This window comes from Geospiza fortis, unplaced genomic scaffold (assembly GCF_000277835.1).
Source record: "Geospiza fortis unplaced genomic scaffold, GeoFor_1.0 scaffold188, whole genome shotgun sequence".
Classification (NCBI taxonomy): domain Eukaryota; kingdom Metazoa; phylum Chordata; class Aves; order Passeriformes; family Thraupidae; genus Geospiza; species Geospiza fortis.
The window spans coordinates 7,224-29,588 of record NW_005054337.1 but is presented as its reverse complement, the minus strand read 5'-3'; the positions used below and the strand labels follow the sequence as shown (position 1 = coordinate 29,588).

Here is a 22,365-nt window from a genome sequence, read left to right as displayed (position 1 = left end):
GCCAAAGTTGGCACCAGTGTCTGCAGTTGGGTGTTGTTGCTCTAGGTCTGAAGGTGAGATTTCTTATCTCCTCCCTGCCCTCCTCTTTGTGTCTCTTCCCTGTACCATCCCAGGCTGTATTTCAGCTCCTCCAGAAGCCAAGCAGCAGCTCACTTCCAAGTGGCTGCTATCACAGAAAAGTCTGGATGCAGCAAACATTCCCTTGTGCTTATCAGTACCGGAGATTGGATCCAGCCTGTGCAGGGCAGGGATCTGCTGTCCTGCTGCTGTGCAAGGTGGGATCAGAGACAGCTGGCTGGAAGAGAGATCCAGCCTGTGCATTTGGCTTCCCGGTTCTCTGATTAAAACCTTAAGAAACAGCTGGTTCTACAAAACTCTTCTCCCAGAGGGTCTGTGGGGTAGCCGGATACAAGGAACTTGTTAACCACCAGCTCCTCCCAGAAGCAGCAGCGGTAATTGGGAGAAGATGTGAGTTAAGATCTACAGCCAGAGCTTAAAACCTGGCAAGAAAGGACTTGGGAGCACTCAGAGGCCTTGCCCTGGGCTGTCCCTAAAGGCTCATATTTCTGGCTTACCTGTCAGGCTGTGCTTTGGATTTCTGGCCTCTCCTTGTGTAAGAAGGAGCTCCAGATGTGTTTCCCTGTGTTGCATTAGTGTGGTAGCTGCTCTCTGGGGCGGATGTTTTTCTCTCTGCTGTGTGCTAGTGGGGAATTACTGCTGTCAAATTCCTGCCTTGCTTTTTTCTATCATCTCTGAGAATTTCTCTGCCAGCTCTGAAGCCTCTCTTGGGGCTCATTACAGTCGTGTTCCTGCATGGTCTGGAGCTGCACAGGGACCTCTTGCCCCACTGCTGTGTTCCTGTGTGTAGTGGCAGTGCTGCAACACCTGGAGTCCCCTTCCCTCCCAAAACATCAGGCCCTGTCACCCCTCCCCTGGAGAAGGGAGATGCAGTGACACAGCCCAGTGGAAAATTCCCATGGAAATAAAGAGGTGACTGCTCCAAAACCTGCCAGATTTGCAAGCACAAGAAGTCCTCTGCAGAGGTTTATTTTTTTCTGTAGGTGGTCTAATAAAAACACTGCCAGGTCAGTACCAGGGTTAAAAGCAGCTGGCAGAAATGCAGGGTTTCTTCAGAGCAGGCAGTGAGCCTTGCCAGGGGTGGCACTGGCACTGCCCACCCAGTGTCCCTCCAGCTGCCCATCACAGGAGGTGCCAGGCTGCTTTTGGGCACCTCTCCTCTTTCTCCTCTGTGGGAGGACTGCTGGGTGAGGCTCTGTCTTTGTCTGTTTCCTTAAAGCACTGCTAGAGTTGGAGGCCAATGGGTTGCTCTGTTTTAGCTCAGAATGCCCAGATTCTGGCTCACGTAGTTGTGCAGATTTTGCAATAACTGGAGGAGTTCTTTGGTTTTCCTGAGTAGCTGCTTGGGCTGAGCATCCTGTCTGCATGCAGCCGTGGCAGTGCTCTGGAAATCAATCATCTCGAGCCACTGGTGACAGGTTCCTTGCCTGGGGCTTTAAAAATAAATTGCCTTTAAAAAAGCACCCGGTGAAGCAAACCTTGGCGGCCAGGGACCTGATGTTAAATATTTCCACATCTTCCTGTGGATGCAACTGAGCTCTTGCTGTTGCCAAAACAATGTTTCTCAGAGCAAGGCCACTTTCTGGAGGCAAGGTGAGGATGGGTGCAAGGCAGAGGTGAAGGCAGGGAGGCAGAAATTCTCTGCTCCACCTCTGCTGTTCCTTCTGCCTGGCTCAGCCTACCCATGCAGCACATGGAGTGGGGGACCTGCCTTCTGCAGGCACACCGAGACAGATTTTGGAGGATTATTCCCATGAATTGTGTTAACATTTTCCCTTCAGTTTCCTGTGTGAGCTGAGCAGCTCTGGCAGGAACAGGAGATTGTGTTGGCTGCCTTTTCTTCCTTTTTCTCCCCATGGAAGCACCCTCAGGAGCACTGCAGTGACATTCACGTCAGCAGGCTCTGCTGTGAGCTCCTGGCACAGGTGAAAAGGCAGTGGGAGGGAGCAGCAGCCTCTGTCCAGGCTCTTCCTGAGGGAACAGTCCCTGAGAGTAGCAGGTTTCTGCATGGGTAGATGTAGGTGCTCACCACCCTGCACATGAGCTGCCCCAGCAGTGCTTTGGTTGGCTCTGCCAGCACAGGGATGTCACACATCTGGGGACAGAGGTGCTGGACTTGCAGGAGCAGTCATGCTGGGAAGCCAGGCCATTCCTGTAGCTGCAAGGAGAGCCTTGGCATTCAGTGTCCCCAGAGCAGGTCACCAAGCCAGCAGAGTGGCTGCCTGGCTTTATGCAGCCTTGCATTGCCACTCAGTGGCAGCAGCCCTGGTTTGCTGTCCCCAAGGAGTGCTTCTGGGTGGCCTTGGCATGTCTGCTTTGTGGCAGTGGTTTAAGAGCAGAGTTCAGAGTGAGATGTGAGGAGGGAACCTGCAGTATTTGGGAGAGGCAGAGCAATGGCTTGCAGGATGTCTGCTTATCCACCCTGCCTGGGGGGAGATGTCCCAGCAGTGACTGTGCTTGCTCCTGTTGTGGGTTCTGTGCTGCCTTCAGGGCTGACCCAGGAGGTTTAGGAGCCGCATGAAATGATGGTGCAGCCCCTACACCCTGGCAGCAAAAAGCCCTTCTGCAGCTCAGTGGAAGCAGTGTAGCAAATCCACTGCCAGCAAGGCAGCAGATTGAGACCAGAGTAAGATCTCAGGCAGGTTAAACTGTGAGCTTAATGCCAAAATTGAGGGGTGGGTTTCTCTGCAGGTGGTGGCAGTAGGTGCAGTGGCTATTCTGACCTTCCTCATGTACTGCAGGGAGGTGATTTGGGGAGTTTCCTACTTGTTAGAGCGACACCTTCCCTTAGTGGAGGACATGGAGCCATGACAGAGTTAATGACACAGAGCAATCTCTGTGTGGTAAATGCTTAACAGAGATTGTACACCCATCTCTCCTGTGCTCTGTGTGGGAAAATCCACAGAGAGGGCTGGGAATTGTTCCTTTTCTCTTATGCTCTCGTCTCTGTTGATGAACAGCCTCCAAGAGGGACTGCATTGAGAAGTTTGGCCAGCACACTGTGGACCGTATCACCAGGGATGACCACGCCATCTGCACCACGGAGTACTCCAGGATTGTGCCTTTGGAAAATGGGGAGGTGAGCCTGGAAATGTGCCTGTTTCCATCCCTGGAGTGTCCAGGGCCACTCAGGGGCTGTTGGTACTCCTGTTCATGGGCTCCCTCTCAATTTTCAGATACCACTTTTAAGTATTCAGTTCAACCAACTGCGATTGACAGAGAGCTGATCCAGTCATCTGGGGAGAGATTGATTGTGGGAATGTGCTCCTTGTTGATGGAGTGACAAAACTATCTTGTGACAGAACTGTCTAAGCCCAGAAGTTTCTTTCCTCAATTAGCAAAAAAGACGCCTTATAGGACTTTTGGGACTTCACCTCAAACTTAAGGGTAGCTGATTGGACAGAAGTCAAAAAGTCTCACCTGAGCAATTGACTAGAAAAAGAAGAGAACAAAGAAACTAATCACTTTTGTGAGGTGTTTTACTAGGAGCAAGAACCTCTTGCACCTGGTTTGGTTTTTCTCTGTAAAGAGTTTTGTTATTTTGCATTATATTGAAACCTTTTTGTTTCCAACACTGCCACAAAAGCCATCCTGCTGATTTTATGCCTTCTAAGGTAGCTGAGCTATCTTAGGTGCGAAATATATCTCCAGGAGCTTATGAGACCTGGCTTGAGGAGACCCCTATTTCAGTTGATCTCCTCCCACCCCACAGGGTCACACAGATTTGTTCTCACACATTCACAGAATGGTGTGGGGTGGAACCACCCAGTTCCAGCTCACTGCCATGAGCAGATACAGCTTCCTCTAGAGCAGTGGAAGTCCAACCTGGCCTTTTCCCTCCTGCCATGCATAGATTGTTGTCTCTCTGGTGAACGGGCGCCCAGGAGCCATGAACTTCTCCTACTCCCCTCTGCTGAGGAATTTCACCAAAGCCACCAACATCCGCCTGCGCTTCCTGCAGACCAACACTCTGCTGGGCCACCTGATGGGCAAGGCTCTGAGGGACCCCACGGTCACCAGGAGGGTAAGGCAGGCCTTGATGCTCGTGCTGGGGAGGTGGAGCTGTTGGAGGGCTGTGCCAGCCACCTCTGGGAGGGGACACCCCGTGGGGATTTTCTCTCGCTCTTGCACCCCCTAAAGCTGAAGGCATCTGCAGCAGGTGCTGCTGTGGCTGGAGCTGGAGAAGACACCAACAATGTGGAACTGGGAGGCACCTCTTGGTGTCACATGTGGCTTTCTGGCTGTCCTGGGAGCCCCCACTCACAGCTGATGGGCTCTGTTGGAGGTGGTGGATCTTACCACAGCCTGCAATGTCACTGTAAGGGAAATGTCCCACCCAACGCATCGTTTTACTGGGGAAAGTCCTGCTGAATCTTGAGTAGAATGGTTATGAATCTGGTTTGTAGAAATAGTAATGGCCAACTTTTCTTGTGCTTTGCAGTACTACTACAGCATCAAGGATATCAGCATTGGAGGGCGCTGCGTGTGCCACGGCCACGCCGACGTCTGCGATGCCAAGGACCCCAACGACCCTTACAGGTACAAATCACAGAAGCATTTGAAAAGGAGAGCATTTGAACTGCTGTTCTAGGAATGAAAGATGATACCAGTGTTAGTTGTGTCCTGTCCTGAGCTTGTGATGGTGCCATCACTGCTGCCTGTGGCTCTGCCTTGAGAAAGCAGCAGAAACTGCTCCAGACAAAGTAGCAAAAACCACACTTTTTGTCAGACTGTTTTTCAGTCAGATCAGCTCCCTGGTTGAGTTTCCCTGAGCACAACTTTGCCATCCCACTGGAGCAGAATGTGAGGAGACTGATGTAGAGCAGGGAGGTTTCCCATTGAAGTCTGGGATAATTTCTGAACTTGAGCAGTCTTGTGCTTCCCATATGGCTTCTTAAGCACTGGGGCAGTGCTCTCATAAATAGATGGTCTCCCATGAAACCAGAGACTGCTTCCCATTTCTGCTCATAAGAACCATAGATTGGTTATGTACATATCTGAACAATTCTTTGCAAAAGAACAAGAGTGTGTAAAGAAGTTACATTTTGGCTAATGGAACTTTCCATCTGCCTTGGCAACTTGGAATGCCAAAGAGCTGCTTCAGACCATGGAAGTGTTGCTTTTAGCCATCTGTTTGCAGCTTGAATGTTGCCTTTATGAAAGGGGTGGGTAGATTCAGCATGAGGGGAGCTTGTATTTCTTTCTCATCAGGATCATGTAGAACTTCTGGATCGTCTAAAATAAAATTCCAGTGAGTCCCAGCCAAGGTTAAAGCTGTTAAGTATTAAAACAAAGATGTATTGGTAAGCAAGCCTGCCTGGGTGTGCCAAACTCTCTGACAAAAGTTCATAAATATTTGAATGTACAGTTCTTGTTTTTTAGACAATGGTGTTGCTGGATGCAAAGTGCACCTGTGTGCTGGGGAAAAGGCTTCATGGGGGCAAGAGATTCTTTAACATGGAAGTGCCAGGACCTTTCTTGGGTGTATCGATGACTTGGGGCTCTCCAAGAAGGGAGGCAAGGTTGAAGGAGGAGAGATATGTTGGATATCCTTGTTCAGTGCCACTTCTGCTTGCAACCATCTCTGTCTCCTGAAATTCCTCTCCTCCACTCTCATTTGGATGCATTTGGCATCGTCACTCTTGGCCCCAGCCTGTTGTCTGGTGTTGCAGCACATGTTGGTAAGCAGCTGTTGCACTTCACCCAGAGCAGATCACGCTGGCCTGAGGGAGGAAACATTTCCTACTTGTGTACTGTACAGTCAGAACACAGCAGCTGTAAGTCCTTTGGGATACAGCAGGGAAAGGTGCTGGATAAATAGATCTTCTCATGGCATTGCTGTACCCTTTAGCAAGGCCAGGAGCACAGGCCAGTCAGCAGAAATCTGATACTTCCAGTTGAGAAAATGAGTAATTGATGAAATGCTGCCATTTCCAGGCTGTGGGAGCAGCTGTGTCCAGCCCTCCCATGGGGATGGGCACTGCTGGTTGGGATCCCAGCCCTCCTGCCCTGACACAGCACAGAGCCAGCTTGGGGATGTCTGTAATGCCACATCAGCTGGGGCTCAGACACACTGACCCCTTGAGACACAGGCCCAGCTACCAGGAACTTGTCCTGTCTTCAGCAATCTGTGTGGTGTGCCCCCTGCACGTGTCCTGCCTCTTCAGAGTCTGATGTGTGACAGCAGCTGGGCAAGGAAATGCAGATAAAGGGATGTGGATTGGCCTGGCCCTATTAAAAACCCCACAATCTCAGCCTGGGGGAAGTCTCTGCTGTTCATTCTAACTTCTCTCTTCTGCACATCCCCATGTTTCTTGTGCCTGTTGCTCAGAAAGGCAGGATGAGCACTTTGATAGAGGTGAGGTGAGCTAGAAATCTTGGCAAAGACTTCAGGACATGATGAAGCATGTCCATGAGCTGACTTCCTGGCCATCAGTGATAACATTCGTGCAACTTTGGAAAGTCTGTGTGCAGTGCAAGCTACAGAGGCTGCACATCCAGCTGTGTTGAGCTGGTAGCACATCTGGGCCCAGTGTGAGTGTTTGCAGGAACCTGTGGGCAGGTACAGCCTCCTCAAGGCTCTCTGCACTTCTCACAGCTTTCTCTCTTTGCCCTGAGTTGGAATGGGCTGAGTTAAGCAGAGGGCAGGAATGTTCTCCTGCCTAAATGTGAACACCAGGAGGATGAGGCACAACCCTCTCTCCTGGCAAGCCCTTGGAGCAGTGAGATCAGAATCATCAGGAACCTGCCTTGGAGAACCCAGACAGGAGTTGTGTGCTAGCAGACTGAGTGAGCTCAGGAGAGCCCTACAGGGGTTCTGCATCTGCCTGATAAGAGCAGCTGTTCCTGTGGCTTCACTGCCCTGTCATAGAGCCACAAGCAGGAGAGGAGACACACACAGAGTCCAGCTGCTCCTTCCGTGCCTGATGCTGAAGGTGACCACCAAGGCAGGAACAGCCTGGCTGGTCAGAAGCACATCCACAGATGAAAGATGCTTTCCCACTGCTGCATCCTGAACTCCAGCTTCCCCTTCCCCATTTGGAAGGCAAAGTGTGTGCCAGATTTGTGCCATCCATCAGTCTCTTTTTGCAGGTGGCTCTTTCTCAGTACAGTCAGAAACAGAGGAAGGGGCTTTTTTTTCCCCTTGATTTGTGCTCAGATGTCCCAGCCAAATCCTGATGCTGTGGTGTTTGTGCTGCTCTCAGTTCTGCCACAGCTGCTCACTGGAAACTGTTTAGTCTCTGCTGTTGAGCATCAATTCCAGCGGGAGGGCTGTGGTTTCATTTCTTACCGAGGATGACCAGGAAATATGTGCTGTGTGGACACAGCCGCTCCCTCTTCTCCCTTGTATATACTCAGTCAATGAAACATGTAAATATTGTGGTTTATGCACATTTGTCTGTAATTCATTAGCAGCACAGACTCGGCACAAGGTGCAGTGAAGCTGTAATAGCTGAGCTGAGAGGTCATTGCTAACTCTGGACAGCAGAGACTAAATAAATACCTCCTTCTCCCTCTGAAATGAGCAGCTTTACTCATGCAGTGCCATCTTCTTGCATTCTGGGAACTGAACCGATTCTTTTCAAACATCTTGAGCCTTAAGGAGCCTGGGATGTGTGGCTGGAGCCACGTCCTCCAGTCAGGGAGGTTAACACTGCTCTGCAGGGTTATAAATTCCCTGACTCGGTGACCATCTTTCTCCACACGCATGTATATGGATCTTAATCTTGCTCTCCAGCTGCTGCTGTGGAAAAAACAATAAAATTTTGTTTCCTTGGAAGTGCTGAGTGGTGGTCAGCCAGGTGAGAGGTCTGTGGGTGGTTGCATTCCGGGGACGCGGCCAAGGTTTGCCTCTCACTGAGACTCCCCCTTGGGTCTGCAAAACTCTTGAATAGCAAAGTTCCTAGTGGATGTTTCAGGGCTGTTTTCTGCCACTTAGGCCTGTGGATGTGGGCAGGGACGGGGCATGGTGAGTGCTGGAGAACTGACTGCAGCCAGTGTCCTGTGGCATGTGCAGGGGAAGGGCTGGGAGCAGCACTGGCACCTTCTGCCTCTCAACCCCTCTGCCTGAAGCAAATATGCTGAGTGTGGATCCTGCTTGCTTTCCCCTAAACTTTCAGATCATCCCATTATTTTCATTCAAATGAGGTCACTTGTGCTGCTGCCTCTATCTGGCAATTCACTATACATAGACTTGCAGGTCCTACATCTTAAAATTACATGTAGGTGGAAGTTGTGGCACTCAGCTCGCTGTAGAGTGTCTGCTCTCCTACACTTCACCCTGAATGACTGCTCCTTTTGTTTCTAACGTTTTAAAAGAATTACATTTATTTTTAAACACACTGCTTTTGAATGGAAAAGTATTGGAGGAGGGAGAGATGGGAGTGGCAGACTGGCCCTGAGGGGAAATGAGTAATTGCACAGATAAAAGCTGGAACATGCTGTATTAACCATAAGTCTTAACACAACAGAAAGCATTTGTGTTGGATGGGAATGGCCCTGTGCTAAGTGGAGGCTTTGGGGCTGATGTCACTGACGTTAATGAATCACCCTGGTGGTGGGGCAGGGACGAGATCCATCGGGTGCCTGTCGAGATTCCTTTACCCACCACAGCCCTGCCTGGAAAGCAGGAAGGGGCCAGCAGCTGCTGAAATTCTTAATTCAATTTTCATGCCCTCCTCCGTGCAGCGCAGGTGTGCCTGGAGGAGCTGACAGCACCTGTGTGGCCCCATCCCTCTCCAAGCTGTGGGCTATCATTTTTTCCTTTCATGCTGCCCCTGCACAGTGGTGGGGACATCTTTGTGTCCCTGCACCATGCTACACTCTCTCAAATAATCATCTTCAGCTCAGTTTCTACCACTGCCACCTCCAACCACATTTTATTCTCTGCAGAGCTGGCTAGGCAGCAGCAGATTTTTCTCTTATCCTTGTGTCCCTGTGAAGAAAAAGAATTATGGTGAAGGAGAAGAAAGGGAGAGAATGCAGCTGGAATGGCAAAGTTTGGCTCAGAAAAAACAACTAAATCAATTAAAAAGTTGGGAAAAAAGAGCCTTAGAAGCCTCTTTTCCAGAATATTGGGATTAGAATATATATTGGGATACCACTTGTTTCTGTACCTGATCAGGGACAGTGATACACAGCAGGGTCACACAGCAGCTCCACATTCCTGTCATCACCCCAGCCTTGTCTGTGCCCTGTTCCTGTCCCCACAGGCTGCAGTGTGACTGCCAGCACAACACCTGTGGTGGCTCCTGTGACCGCTGCTGCCCTGGCTACAACCAGTTCCCCTGGAAGCCTGCCACCGCCGACAGCGCCAACGAGTGCCAGCGTGAGTGGGGCTGGGTCAGCCTGAGACAGCCCTGACGAGGGGAGAGATGAGACACTCTGACTCCATGCTCTGAGAAGGCTAATTTATTATTATATTGTATTTATATTACTATGTTATATTATATTATATTATGTTATATTATGTTATATCATGTTACAGAATGCTATATTAAAACTATACTAAAGAATAGAGAAAGGGTACAGACAGAAAGCTTAACAAGAATGATAATGAAAACTCGTGACTCTCTCTTCCAGAGTCCTGACACAGCTGGCTGTGATTGGTCGTTAAGTAAAAACAATTCACATGAAACCAATCAAACAACCACCCGTTGGATAAGCAATCTCCAGACCACATTCCAAAGCAGCAAAACACAGGAGAAGCAATCAGATAATTATTGTTTTTGTTTTTCTCTGAGGCTTCTCAGCTTTCCAGGAGAAGAAATCCCGGCAAAGGGATTTTTCAGAACATATGATGGTGGCAGGGCTGGGTTTTCCCTTCCTGCCAGGCACAGCCCCGTGCCCTGCTGCAGAGCAGCTGCTCTCTGCGCTGCTGGGGTGGTGCTGGGTGGGACTGGGTGAGCTGGGGCAGTGACACAGCAGGGAGGACCCTGCACAGCAGGTGTTGGTGCTCAGGTGAGGCTCACACAGGGAGGTCTCCAGGGTCCCTGTGGGACTTTGGCTCTGCTTGCCTTCCAGTTCCTCCAGTGTGTCCAAGGCTTTGTGCAGGCAAGTCTCGTTGCTCAATTCTGTCTGCAAGATGAATTAGGTTTGGGTGTGTTTACATACAGGACATTTTTATTTGTCTAGAGAAACCTTTGGTCAGTGCCGACAGCGGAATTTCTGCAGCACTGGGAGCACAGAGCTGCACCACATGGTGTCTTAGAAACACAGGGTGGCAAAGGATCTTAAATCCTGGGAGTTTCTGAAGCCCCTTCACCTGGTGCTGGGTTTCACAGCTCGCCTCTATCCAGGGTTGGATAAAAGAGGCAAGAATGTTGCTCTCCAAACCAGGCTAGCCGAGGCCCCACAGTGTGGTGATTTTTCTTTCTCGTCCATACACGCCTGCACATACTTTACTTGTGATTTTGTGCCCACTGCACTCTCCTGGTTGCAGACCAGACTTTGTGAAGGAGCTGCTGCTTCTGTGCTTTTGAACTGAAAGAGTTCAGAGAGCTTGGGAGATCCTGTAATCCCCCAGATGCATTCAGGCATCTTTCCTCACGGAAAACCAACCCATCAGACCCAGGAGAGAGGGAGAGGTGACACCTTGAGATGCAGCTGCTGACTGAAGGACCTCTGGGGTGGTTTAGCTCCCTTCTCTCTGTGTTCCAGCCTGCAATTGCAATGGCCATGCCTATGACTGCTACTATGACCCGGAGGTGGATCGACACAAAGCCAGCAGGAGTCGTGAGGACAAGTTTGAAGGGGGAGGTGTTTGTATTGACTGCCAGGTAGGCCCAAAGAGCTTCTCTGGAAAAGGCTTTTGCAAATGTTTGTGTTTGTTTCTGCTGTCAGCTTGGAGTTCAGCCTCCTGGACCTCTCCACCAAGCCCCTCTGTTATCTAAATTAGGTCTCTGCCTGGAAATTTAGTCTCTTTGCCTTGGATTAAAGGAGTGTGCACCAGTAATGAGAACAGCACTTGGGTTTCTAGCTGTTAGTACCCTGGTAGTACCACTACCTCCTAAAGCTTTAGTTTGCTGAGACACCAGAATTGGTAGGGACAGGTTGCTGCCCAGCACATTGTGTAATCCCTGCCTAGTTCACAGTGCTCTGGCATCTCCCTGGATGTCTCTCTGCCCACCAAAATGCCAGTCTTAAGTCTCTGTCAATGTGGGAAAGTAGCTCTTCCCTTCCCAAGGTGACAGTGACACGATTAATTCATGCACTGGCATGAAACTTCTGGCTGTGCTTCCTTGCTGGAAGGAAACAGGTTGCTCCCATCCTTCAAGTACAAAATGGTCAGGAGATTTTACCATCTGAAAGAAGTGAAGTGGGCTCAAGGTCAGATATGAACCTGAAACTCACACTGTGTTTATGGGAGGATGCAGTTGGCAGGAAGTGCTTTGTTCCCAAGTTGGTGTATGTGGAATTTTGAGTAGATTTGGGTCTTTGGTGTGCTGCTGCTCCTGAGCTGCTTCCTTTGTAACCTGGAGCTGTTAGTAAATCTGGCAGATGAATGTGAATCCTGCAGGCAGAGGAGCTGATGCCTCTCCAACCCACTGTCTTTCAGCACCACACCACTGGCATTAACTGTGAGAGGTGCATCCCTGGCTACTATCGATCCCCCGACCACCCCATCGACTCTCCTTACGTTTGCTACCGTGAGTGTGACCTGCTCTGCAGTGCCGTCCTGCTGGCCTGGGTGACACTGGGCAGGGCACTCTGGAGGGTTGGGCTGGGAGGTTTTCCTGCTGTAGGCCTCACTCAGTGCCCCTTGTCCCTGTCTGCAGGCTGTAACTGTGAGTCTGACTTCACCGATGGCACCTGCGAGGACCTGACCGGGCGCTGCTACTGCAAACCCAACTACACCGGGGAGCACTGCCACGCCTGTGCCGAGGGCTACCTCAACTTCCCCCACTGCTACCGTGAGTGCGGGGGCACAGCTGGCGGCACACACACCCAGCAGCTCTGGGAAGGGCCAGCAGCTCCAGTTCTGGCTCTTGGGATGTGCTTTCCTGTCCCACGAGGAGTTCTTCCAGGTCCACATTTGGTTTGGGTGGGAGCTGCAGCAGAGCTGAGCTGCTCTGAACAGAGTCCAACAGGAGCTTCCCCTTTGGCTGGAGTTTCATCTCCCACTTTCTTATGAAAGACAGGCTAAAAAAGGCTGTAATGGTTTGTTGTTTAGTGGGACATCTATGCTTTGTTCCATGTTCCACATTTTTATTCAACCTGTTCAGCTTTAGGACTGTCAAGTCCCTGATATTCCATCAGGATTTCTCTGTGTGTGCTGACATGTCCAATGTGTCTTTTTCTGCACAGCCATTCCAGCTTTCTCTCACAACAGCACTGGAGAACAAGTGCTTCCTGCAGGACAGATAATAAGTAAGCAGTACAATTTTCCTTGATGCTTTGGCAATGCTGTAATTTCTGTTATCCCTCCCATCCAATGCAAGATCAGGTCTTCACCTTACTGGGCACATACATTGTATGGGGCACCCATGAGTGTTTTTAAGAGAGTACAACCAGCAGCTGAGTTGGGAGGAAAGGAAGTTTTATGATCCCCTTTTTAAAATGTGGAAGCTCTAGGCTAGAGTAAGAGTGTGATGTTTTTTCTGGGGTCCAGGCCATGTGGGGATGTCCCTTCTGCCCTCCCTTGTGAGGAGCCTCCCCCAGAGGTCATGGAGGGGCTGTGGCTGAGCTGGGAACTCTGCTGTGGGTGCCTCTGAAGGGTCATGCACAGGCAGCCACTCGCTCTGTGCCGCTTCCTCTGTTGTTTAGAAAGCTCATCCCTGCTCTCATCCCTGCTCCCCACACCTCCCTCCTCTCTCATGCTCACTCCTCTCAGTTCATTTACTCCCTTGTGCTTTATTCTGTCTCTTTTCCCACCGAATCCTCCCCTGTCTCATGCTCCCCACACACTGCAGATAACCTTTTCCTTCCTTCTGATATTTTGAAGTCTGTATCTTCCAGACAGGTTTTTTCTTTCCTGAGCTGGAATTTCTCACTTCCCTTCTCATTTCCTCACCTCCCCCTCCCTCTGCTTTTTGGATGATGTTTGTCCTTGCCTCTCCCAGCCCAGCAGCCCACACCACTGCTGTTGGTGACAGCAGGGCTGGCTCAGAGCCTTGGCACTGCCTGCCTGGCACACCCTGCCCTGCAAGTGGGAAGGTCTCGGGTGCAGCTGTGCATGGAGTGACCAGAGAGAAACTGCCTGATTAGCCCAAGGCTGTGGTTATTCCCACACAGCACTGACTCAGCTCTGCCTGGGCCTGTGGAAGCAGCATTTGCCTGCCCAGTGTGCTGCCCTGCTGCCCACCCTGCACCTCCACAGCAGCGTGGTGCTGAGCCCTCCCAGCCACCCCGGCAGCCCGGCGTGGGTGGTTAAAACATTCTTATCTGGTAGGAAGGGTATGGAAGCAAATGCCTGAGCATTTGAGATGCCTCAGGGCAGCTCCTGCCGTGTCCTTGTGGGACCTCAGGGCTGGGCTGACAGAGCTGGGCTGACAGCTGTGTGTGGTGTCTCTTGTGTGTCCCCATGCAGACTGCGACTGCTACGCGGGAGGGACAGAAGGCAACGCCTGTCGGAAGGACCCCCGGGTGGGGCTGTGTGTGTGCAAGCCCAACTTCCAGGGCACACACTGTGACCAGTGTGCCCCAGGCCACTATGGGCCCAGCTGCCAGCGTGAGTACCCGGCCAGCAGCGTCCCCAGGCTGGCCCTGCTCGCCTTCTCCTTGTTCTCCACCCGTGCTGGGGAGGAGGAATTCCACAGCTCTACTTCCAAGTGATAAATTCCCATGACTTCTGCACTTTTGCTGTTGTTTTCCACCCAGCCCTGACCCTCCAGCATCCTCCCAAGCTGTGGGGGACTCTGGAGGAATTCGCTATGGGCCAGGCATGCTTGCTATCAGCTCTGTTCCCCATGCTTTCTCCAGCAACTGCTCTTCTACCCCAAATGTTTTGGTTCCTTTCCTGGGAGGACTAAAGACAAAAAAACCTGCTGATTTACTGATGTCCTTGTTGCTTTGCAGCCTGCCAGTGCTCTGGCCCTGGTCAGTACGATGGCACCTGTGACAGTGACACAGGGCAGTGTCTGTGCCGGACAGGATTTGAAGGGCACTCGTGTGACCAGTGTGCTCCAGGCTACTTCAACTACCCTCTGTGCCAGTGTGAGTACCTGTCCTTCATGGGCCTGGGTGGGGATACAGCCAGAATCCTCTGGCAGGGGACTGAAAGGCTGGAAAGTGGTTTTGGAAATTATGTGCCATGGGCAGAGACTACTGATGGTGTGAACGCTTAGAGCAGCACCTGATGCCTGTCTGAGAACCCCAGGAAAAAGGCATTTTGCCATGAGCTCTGCCCCGTGCTCCCAGCTCAGGGGGTGTTCTGTGTGTTGCAGTGTGTGGCTGCAGTGCTGTGGGGACGCTGCCAGGAGGCTGTGACTCTGCTGGGAATTGTTTCTGCCGAGCTGAGTTTGCAGGGCCGCGCTGTGAGCAGTGCAGCCCTGGCTACCACTCCTACCCCCACTGCTACGGTAAGCACCTGAACCTTCAGCTCCTGCTGCTCTAAAGAACATAGCTGTTCTTGCAAGACTTTGGTGTTTCTCAGTATCAAATCCATGTGGTTTGCCCTGTGAATTTGGCAGGCTTGTTTTGGGGGTCATGGATCATAGCAAACCTGGAAGACAAAGCAGTTTTTATCAGTCACACTTCCTCATCACAACCCTGCTGTGACCTGGTGTCTCAGTCTGTGCCCTTTTTGTGTGTGTCATTTTGGTGCATTAGCCTACTAAACTGCTGGGGAGCACTGAATGGGCTGTAAAGACTCCTCAGTGCATTTTCCTGATGTGGCTATGAAAATACAGCACAGTTTGCCAAGGGATTAAGAAATCAAAATTTTCTGATGGAAGTGGCTGGTGCCTGGGGGGCTGAATGGTGGTTCAGAGCAGCTTGGCCACAGATCTCAGGGATGACCAGAGTCCTGCTCTTACAGCTTGCTCCTGCGATCCCCGGGGTGCAGTGGACAACAACTGCAGCCCAGCGGGGCAGTGCCGGTGCCACGGGAACTTTGCAGGGCACAGCTGCAACCAGTGTGCCCTGGGCTTCTATGGATTCCCCAGCTGCACACGTGAGTAACTCCTTACTGCTCTCTGCAGCCACTGGGAGGAGGGTGTAGCCAGACTGAGGTTGGTCTTTTCTGCCAGGTAACTAGACAAGAGGAGATGGCCCCATGTTGCACTCTGGGAGGTTTAGGTTGGGTATTAAGGGAAGAAAAAATTCTTGACCAAAACAGTTGTCAAGTATTGGCACAGGCTGCCCAGGGCAGTGGTGAAGTCGCCGTCATTGGAGGATTTAAAAATCATGTAGATGTGGCACTTGGGGACATGGTTTGGTGGTGGGTTTGGAAGTGCTGGGGGAACAGTTGGGTGATGATCTTAGAGGTCTTTTCCAACCTTAATGATTCTCTGCTCCCATCCATTTCCCTGGGCACTGCATCACTCCTGGACTATTGCTGCTGGTGCCTGTGTCAGGTGCCTGCAGCCCCAGATCCTCTGAGCAGTGTCCCCACCTCCCTCCCTGTCAGCAGTCCCGACTAGAAGCCAGATGGACTCTCATGTCTCCCAGCAAGAATTTACTGCTCATTAAAAAGTAATCCGTGATACAGTTTCCGTGAAGCAACAAAAGAGCATCATCACCCTCTTGCACAGTACTAAATGTGGCCTCCTGAGCCTTGCCAGCTGGCAGAACTCTGCTCCCAAATGCTGATGCCGGCAGTATGCCTTTGAAGAGGCTGGAGGCAGAGATGAAATGCTCTCACAGGAGTTCAGCAATCACTTTTTTTTGGTCTCATAAAGCCATAGCCAGATTGCAGAGCTGTAGAAGACCCACAGCAAGGAAAGAAGAGAACCACCTGATTTTTATATTTTTTTTCAAATCTGTTGTTTCCTGAGCAGTGTTTAGCTGCTAGCCAGTGTGGGAGTGTCAGCCTAGAATGTCTCCTTTGGCAGGGGTTTGAGGTGTGCTGGCTGGGAAGGAAGGCATGGGCAGCTCCTGGCAGCTTGCTGACCTTTCCTGTGATAGGGCAGTGGGATCTCTGTGCATTCATGGGCAGCAGGTCCTGCAGAAGCTGTGGAACCATTGCCCTGCCCTCACCCTGCTGCCCACACCCAGCATCCACAGGGCAGACCCTGATGGCCAAATGCTGCTCTGGAGTGTTTGGGATTTTGTAGGGTCTGATACATCACTGACTTTTGGGGGATGAGATCACACCCCTTCTCCTCAACCAAAACTCTTCCCTGCCCCTGAAATACACATAAATGTATGTGAATGGCTGTGATAAACATTGAGACTTCTATTGTTTTTCTCAAAAGATGGGGCGGTTTTTACCGAAAGCAAAGAATGAGAATTTTATTTATGATCCGCGTCTGGCCGCTTTTGGTGAAGGTCAGGCAGACAAAGGAGGCAGTTGCTGGGAAGCCCTGAATGCAGCAGCTCTCTCCCCTCTCTTGCAGCGTGCCAGTGCTCCCGGGAGGGGTCCCTGCATGGCTCCTGTGAGCAGGACACGGGGCAGTGCAGCTGCCGGCCCGGGGTGACGGGGCTGCGCTGTGACAGCTGCCAGCCCGGCGCCTACGGCTTCCCCCACTGCCAAGGTACCCCCTTTTCCTCATCTCTGCCACACTCCAGCCTCTTGGGTGCTGCTAAATGTGTTTATTGTCTCCCAAAAGCTTTGCAAGGGGAGAAGTAACCCCAGTTAGGGGCAGCTAAGGGGTGGGCTAGCTATAAATCTGTTCTTTTACCTTTCTTTTCTAGTGGGCTCCTGTAACCCAGCAGGGTTGGAGAGTGCAGATCCCTCAATGGCCCAAGTGAGTATGAAATGAACCTACCACAATCCCTACAGGTCATTCTGTATGATCTACTTTATCTCTTTTTGGACCAAGTCCTTCCTTCGGCTCAGCCAGAGCAGCAGACCCCACGTTCAACCCCTGTGCTGCAGATTCTCACCTGCTCTTTTCTCCCCCTGCCTTTCCCCAGGGCTCCTGTGCATGTCGGGCATACGTGGAAGGCCCAGCTTGTGACAGATGCAAGCCTGGATACTGGAACCTGACTCCAGAGAACCCCTATGGCTGCCTGAGTAAGGAAATGGCCTTTGCACAGAGCACAAAAGTCCCCTCCATGGTGCAGGAGCCAAACCCAAGCCAGTGAGCACCATCACTAGAAGATTGGAAGTGATGGCCTTCCTTCCATCTTCACTCAGATGTGTGTCAAAGCTGGAATCTTCTGAGTGACCCTCGTGTGGAAAGGGGAAAGGCTGGACCTGGAGCTTTTTGCTTGGGATGAAACGTAGGACTCATACAACGAGTTATGCCATTCTCAGCCCTCCCTACAGACACCTAATTTTTCATGGCCAAATACACAGAAAAGGCAAATATCTTTAGTAGCTGTGTCCTTAACAGTAGCTGTCCAAAATGAAATCTGAGCCCTTGTGCAGGGCTGCCTTCTAGTTGAGCAGTTCCTGGCTCCTCTTACCCCAGCCAGTGTCCTCTGGTGTGGTGGGTGCTGACCCCATCAGGTTTCTTCTCAGGGGCTGATTGACCTTCTGGCTTTCTTGTTCATCTCCCTCTCCTCAGGCTGCAAGTGTGACACCAAGGGCACCATCAGTGGAATCACAGAGTGCCGACAGGTGGGTTTGTTCTCTGCTTCCAGGCTCCTCTGAGTGTGCTGTGTTGGGAATGTTCAGCTCTGTCTGTCCCAGCAGCTGCTGGAGAGGCCCCAGCACTGAGCAATCAGCGCTTGCACCACAATCTGGGCTCGCATGAGAGTGTGGGATTAGGACCTGTCATAAATTAGGCACCTAAATATTTCTGTGTCTGTCCCAGGATGCCTGGATTTTTGTTTGCGTGCATTATTGGGTAATTTAAGTTATCTGGCCCTTATCTGGCCCACCCACGCGCAGGAAGCACTGTGAAGCATGAATCCCAGTCTGCTGCTTCTGCAGTGTCTCAGACCAGAACCCAAATAGCTGAGGAACAGCTTAGCCATGACAAGCAACAGGAGGGAATGAGTTTCCATGCCTGCTTCTCTCCCAGGGCGATGGGCAGTGTTTCTGCAAAGCCAACGTGTGTGGGAAGCTCTGCTCGGCCTGCAAGGATGGCTACTTCAACATGGAGAATGCTAATTACTTTGGCTGCCAAGGTGAGCCCCTTCTGTGATGTGTTTGGTGAGTAAAAGGGCCACAAGAACTGACCCCACTGCACAGACTGACTGGTTGGTGACCTTGGAGAAAAGGGGCAGGAGATGTCCTACCTTCTGTTTTGGGTCATCATTTTTGGGGTGATGCAGTTAAGTGCTTTAAGGATACAGTGGTAGTGCTGGATTAATGGTTGGGATTCGATGATCTTAAAAGTCTCTTCCATCCTTGGTTCTATAATTCTATACTCTAGCCCAGAGCATGGGCTGGGAATTCCTGTGGCTCTGGAGACCTGAGGTCGTGCTTTTCCACTGTTGGACACGGGTCTGTCAGGCTGGGGAGCAAAGAGCTAGGTGAGGTACCCCTTTGGGTACCAGAGACAGTGTTTGAACCACTGGTCACATCCTTGCTGCAATGCCCCTTCCTCCTGCTGGGAGAGGGTGGGCACGGATACGTGGGGTTGGCCGCTCTCCCCCATGTCCATGGGAAGAGATAAAGGAGGAGATCTCACTCTCCCCCGTGTCCATGGGTAAGAGGTAAAGGAGGAGATCCCACTCTTCACCTTGTCCATGGAAAGAGGTAAAGGAGATGGGCTGCTCTGAGCCATCCCACATGGTGCTGGCAGGGCTGGTGGTAGGGCTGCAGCTCCTGGCCATGAGGGTTTGCAGACCTTGTTCCATCAGCCGCCTGGAAATAGCTCCGCGCTGAGGTGGAAGGAGAGTGTCCATCCAAGTGGGGCCGGGGCCAGATATGAAAACGGATACAATGGAATAAAAATAGTGGCCCCAGGCTCCGGGCCCGCTGGGGACGTGCCTTTGATTAGCGAGCAGGAGCTCGTTAGCACGGCGGGAATGTAAACAGGCGCTTCCTCCCGCAGGCTGCCGGTGCGACGTCGGCGGGGCGCTGGGGCCGTCCTGCGAGGCGCGGAGCGGAGCCTGTCGCTGCCGGCAGAGCACCCAGGGTCCCACCTGCACACAGTAAGCTGCACCTGGCCATGCTCTGCCTCCCACGGTGCCCTCTGCCACCACGGGGATGGGGACCTCATCGTCCAGGCTGCTGTCACATCAGCCTGGTGGAGGTGTCCTCTGCCACTCCCTCCGATAGCCCCGCAGGTGATGGTGCTCTCTCTCTGTTCCCCAGACCAGCACGGGATCATTATTTCCCTGACCTTCACCACTTGAAATTCGAGCTGGAGGAAGGCACCACGCCGTCGGGCCGGGCTGTGCGCTTTGGCTACAACCCCTTGGAGTTTGAGGGCTTCAGCTGGCGAGGCTATGCACAGATGTCCTCCATCCAGGTACGCTGCTGGCTGCAGCCCAGCCCGGCTCCCAGAGGGGAGGATGTGGCCGGTGGAGCACTGATGTGCTTTTGGCACACATCTTTGACCCCAAGTGCTCCTGAAACCCCCCAAGTCACAGGATGGCCAACATAAACAGCACAGTGTATATATAGCCTGTTTGTGCAGATACTTCCTGTAGTGCTGGGGGTGGCATAGACTGATGAGGGGAAAGATCCTAAACTGGGAATCCCGCGACATCCTAATCTATTTAGACAAAGGTGGCAGCATGGTGATTACTTACAGGGATGTCTATAAACACTGTCTCTCCGTTTCCTTGTTCCTCTTTCAACTGACTCTGCTCTTTCCTATAACTCTGCATAACCTTTCCTCCCCTTTCCAAAAATAAGTATCTCCTCCTCAGCTGCCATGTTCAGCTTGGACCTCTTGTTACCCTTCAGCCTTTGCCCTTGCTGTTAGCTGGTTTGCTGTAATAATGGTTTATGCTAACCTGGAGTTGTGTAAGCCCTAGAAGTGAAGCTGTTTCTTCTGTTGACTCTTTTTCTTTCTCCTTGGTGGTTTCTTCTGCATGGCCTCTGCGAAGTGTGTGCACATTTGGGGATGAAGTACAGGGCAGTGATTCTCTGACAGTCTTGTTCCATGTAAGATGCTCCTTACTCTGGTGCATGTACTTTCAGTTTTCTTCACATTTTTGTGCTTAGGTGAAGTAACAGAGGGGCTGCTTCCCACTGAATTTTAGGTAGGAGCTAAGCAGTGAACTCCTGTGGGGCTCCCTTGAGAAAATCCCAGCCTTAAAGCTTAAGGATGGAGCTCAAGCTCATAGCTGCAGTGTTGCATTGGTGTTTTAGCTAGAAATGGACCTTGATAGAAGTGCTGACACGTGGCCTTTGGCTGGCAGGTCTCACCTGTAATTTGTTACCATCAAAACCCTCCCAGTTTGCTCTCCATGGGAAGATGGTGTGGAACTGGAGCTTTGGAGAGCACAGCCCTCATTAGAAGTCTCTCTGGGCAGGAGGCTATTTAAGCCTAGGATCTCTTTGAAATGGGTCACACTTGAGCATCTCCTTAGCCAGGGTCTTGTCCAGGCAGGGGGAGAGCAGATGTGCTATGAGTTGTATGGTCCGTTGGCCCTGCTGGTCCTTAGCCCTGCACGTTGCTGAGGATGAGGCACCAGCTCAATTCCCAGCCTGTTCTGTAGGCAGCTGGGCAGAGCCCCATAAATACAAGGGCAGAGTTTGGTACCTGGTGGCTGATTGCAGCACACTGACAACAAAAGCAGCGACTTCCCATAACCTTTCCTGTGTAACTGTGTGTGCCCCAGGACAGATGAGCCACCCTGCTGTGCCACAGCATCCTCCAGGTGTGATCACAGCCTTCCCACCCCCTTCCACAGGCAGGTTGGCCCCTGGGTGGCTGGCCCCAAGTGTCCCCAGAGTGAGGGTCAGTGTCAGGAGGTGCCGTGAGCGGCAGGGTCCCCGTGCTTGTCTCCTGCTCGCGCTGTGGCATGTTGCTTTGGGAGCAGTGAGGGCTGTGCTTGGGCTGGCAGTGAGGGTGGTGGAGGTGACTGAAGGTGTGCTCTGCTTCTCTCCCCTTTCTCTCTCCACCAGCCCAAGGTAGTGGTGACTGTCAATGTGACCTCCCCCGACCTCTTCCGCCTCGTCTTCCGCTACGTCAGCCGGGGGCCCGCCAGTGTGCAAGGGAGGGTCTCGGTCCTTGAGGAAGGAAAGTTTAATGTTTGTGACAACTGTAAGTGCGTTTTTCACTTCTGGACTAACTCAGAGCATCCCACGCTGCGACACTGCTCCTCTGCCCCTTCTCCTGCCCCCAGGTGTGTCCGTCCCCAGTGTGCCCCTGTCAGGCGTCCGGCCAGAGCCATGCCTGGGCTGGAAGGGAGGGGGAAGAGAGGCAGGCAGGCAGGCAGGTAGGGCAGGCGGGCCAGGCCCTCCCCAGAGTGGGTGGGCGCTCAGGAGATGCCCCCCCAGTGATGTGTGCCCCGTGTGCTCTTTTGCTTTTTGCAGAATAAGATCAGAGTCACTGTAGACGTGAAGGAGGCAGAGCTCTATCTGTTCCATGTCATCCTGAGGTATATTAATTCAGGAGGGGCCACTGTGTATGGCAAAATTACAGCTTATCAGCCACGAAGGAGAGGTAAGGATCCCAGACTGCTCTGCTTCCCTGTGCCATCGCCACCTCCTCCCCATCCCAGGCAGCCTTCTGCATCATCCTTTCCAGAAGACGCTTCCATATGGCTTTACCCATTAGTCCTGCTCTCCCAGCTGAAAGGCTGATTTGAGTTTGCAGCCCCCTTTACTTACCAAAGCAGCAGCAAGGTGGGCCCAGCCCTGGGGCTGCACACTGAGGACTGGCGCCAGCCAGGCTGGTGGGAGATAAAGCTGTTGTACAATTCTGTACAACCTTTCCAGCACAGGACGAGATCACCCCAGTGCCCCAGGCAAAGCTGAGCTGACTTTTCCACAAAAGCAGAGTGGATCCAGTCTTTGGCAGCTGGATGTGGTTTTATTTACCAGCTGCCCTGACGTGGCAGTCCTGCCTTTTCCATGTGCTTCTCCCACACCAGGCTGCTGGCTTCACACCTGGTGTGGGGCTTGGAAGTGCCATGGAGTTACACATCTTACACAGTCATTGCACTCTGGTGCAGTGTCCTCTCATCAAACCACGAGCTGCTGGAGAAGAGCCACCAAAAGATGTCTGAACAGGCCTAGAAATGTGGACAGCAATTTTTCTGGGAAACAATCTGAGCAATACAACATTGAGAACATACCTGAGGCCATGGTGGGTGGTTGGCTGGCTGATTTTA

The 22,365-nt window shown here is 51.9% G+C and overlaps 1 protein-coding gene across 1 annotated transcript in view; it reads left to right on the top strand.

Moving 5' to 3' along the window:
• LOC106631846 (laminin subunit alpha-5-like) overlaps positions 1-22,365 on the top strand; it is a gene marked incomplete at its 3' end in the record, with an annotated part of 66,757 nt that overhangs the window by 37,355 nt on the left and 7,037 nt on the right. Inside the window, 20 exon segments of the mRNA XM_031057992.1 lie at positions 3,039-3,157; positions 3,932-4,102; positions 4,520-4,617; positions 9,291-9,406; positions 10,738-10,856; positions 11,636-11,726; positions 11,856-11,990; positions 12,385-12,447; positions 13,607-13,747; positions 14,095-14,232; positions 14,463-14,597; positions 15,056-15,190; positions 16,575-16,712; positions 16,873-16,925; positions 17,095-17,194; positions 17,691-17,743; positions 18,150-18,255; positions 19,128-19,227; positions 19,391-19,547; positions 21,155-21,293. Coding sequence (XP_030913852.1) covers positions 3,968-4,102; positions 4,520-4,617; positions 9,291-9,406; positions 10,738-10,856; positions 11,636-11,726; positions 11,856-11,990; positions 12,385-12,447; positions 13,607-13,747; positions 14,095-14,232; positions 14,463-14,597; positions 15,056-15,190; positions 16,575-16,712; positions 16,873-16,925; positions 17,095-17,194; positions 17,691-17,743; positions 18,150-18,255; positions 19,128-19,227; positions 19,391-19,547; positions 21,155-21,293 — 2,152 coding nt within the window.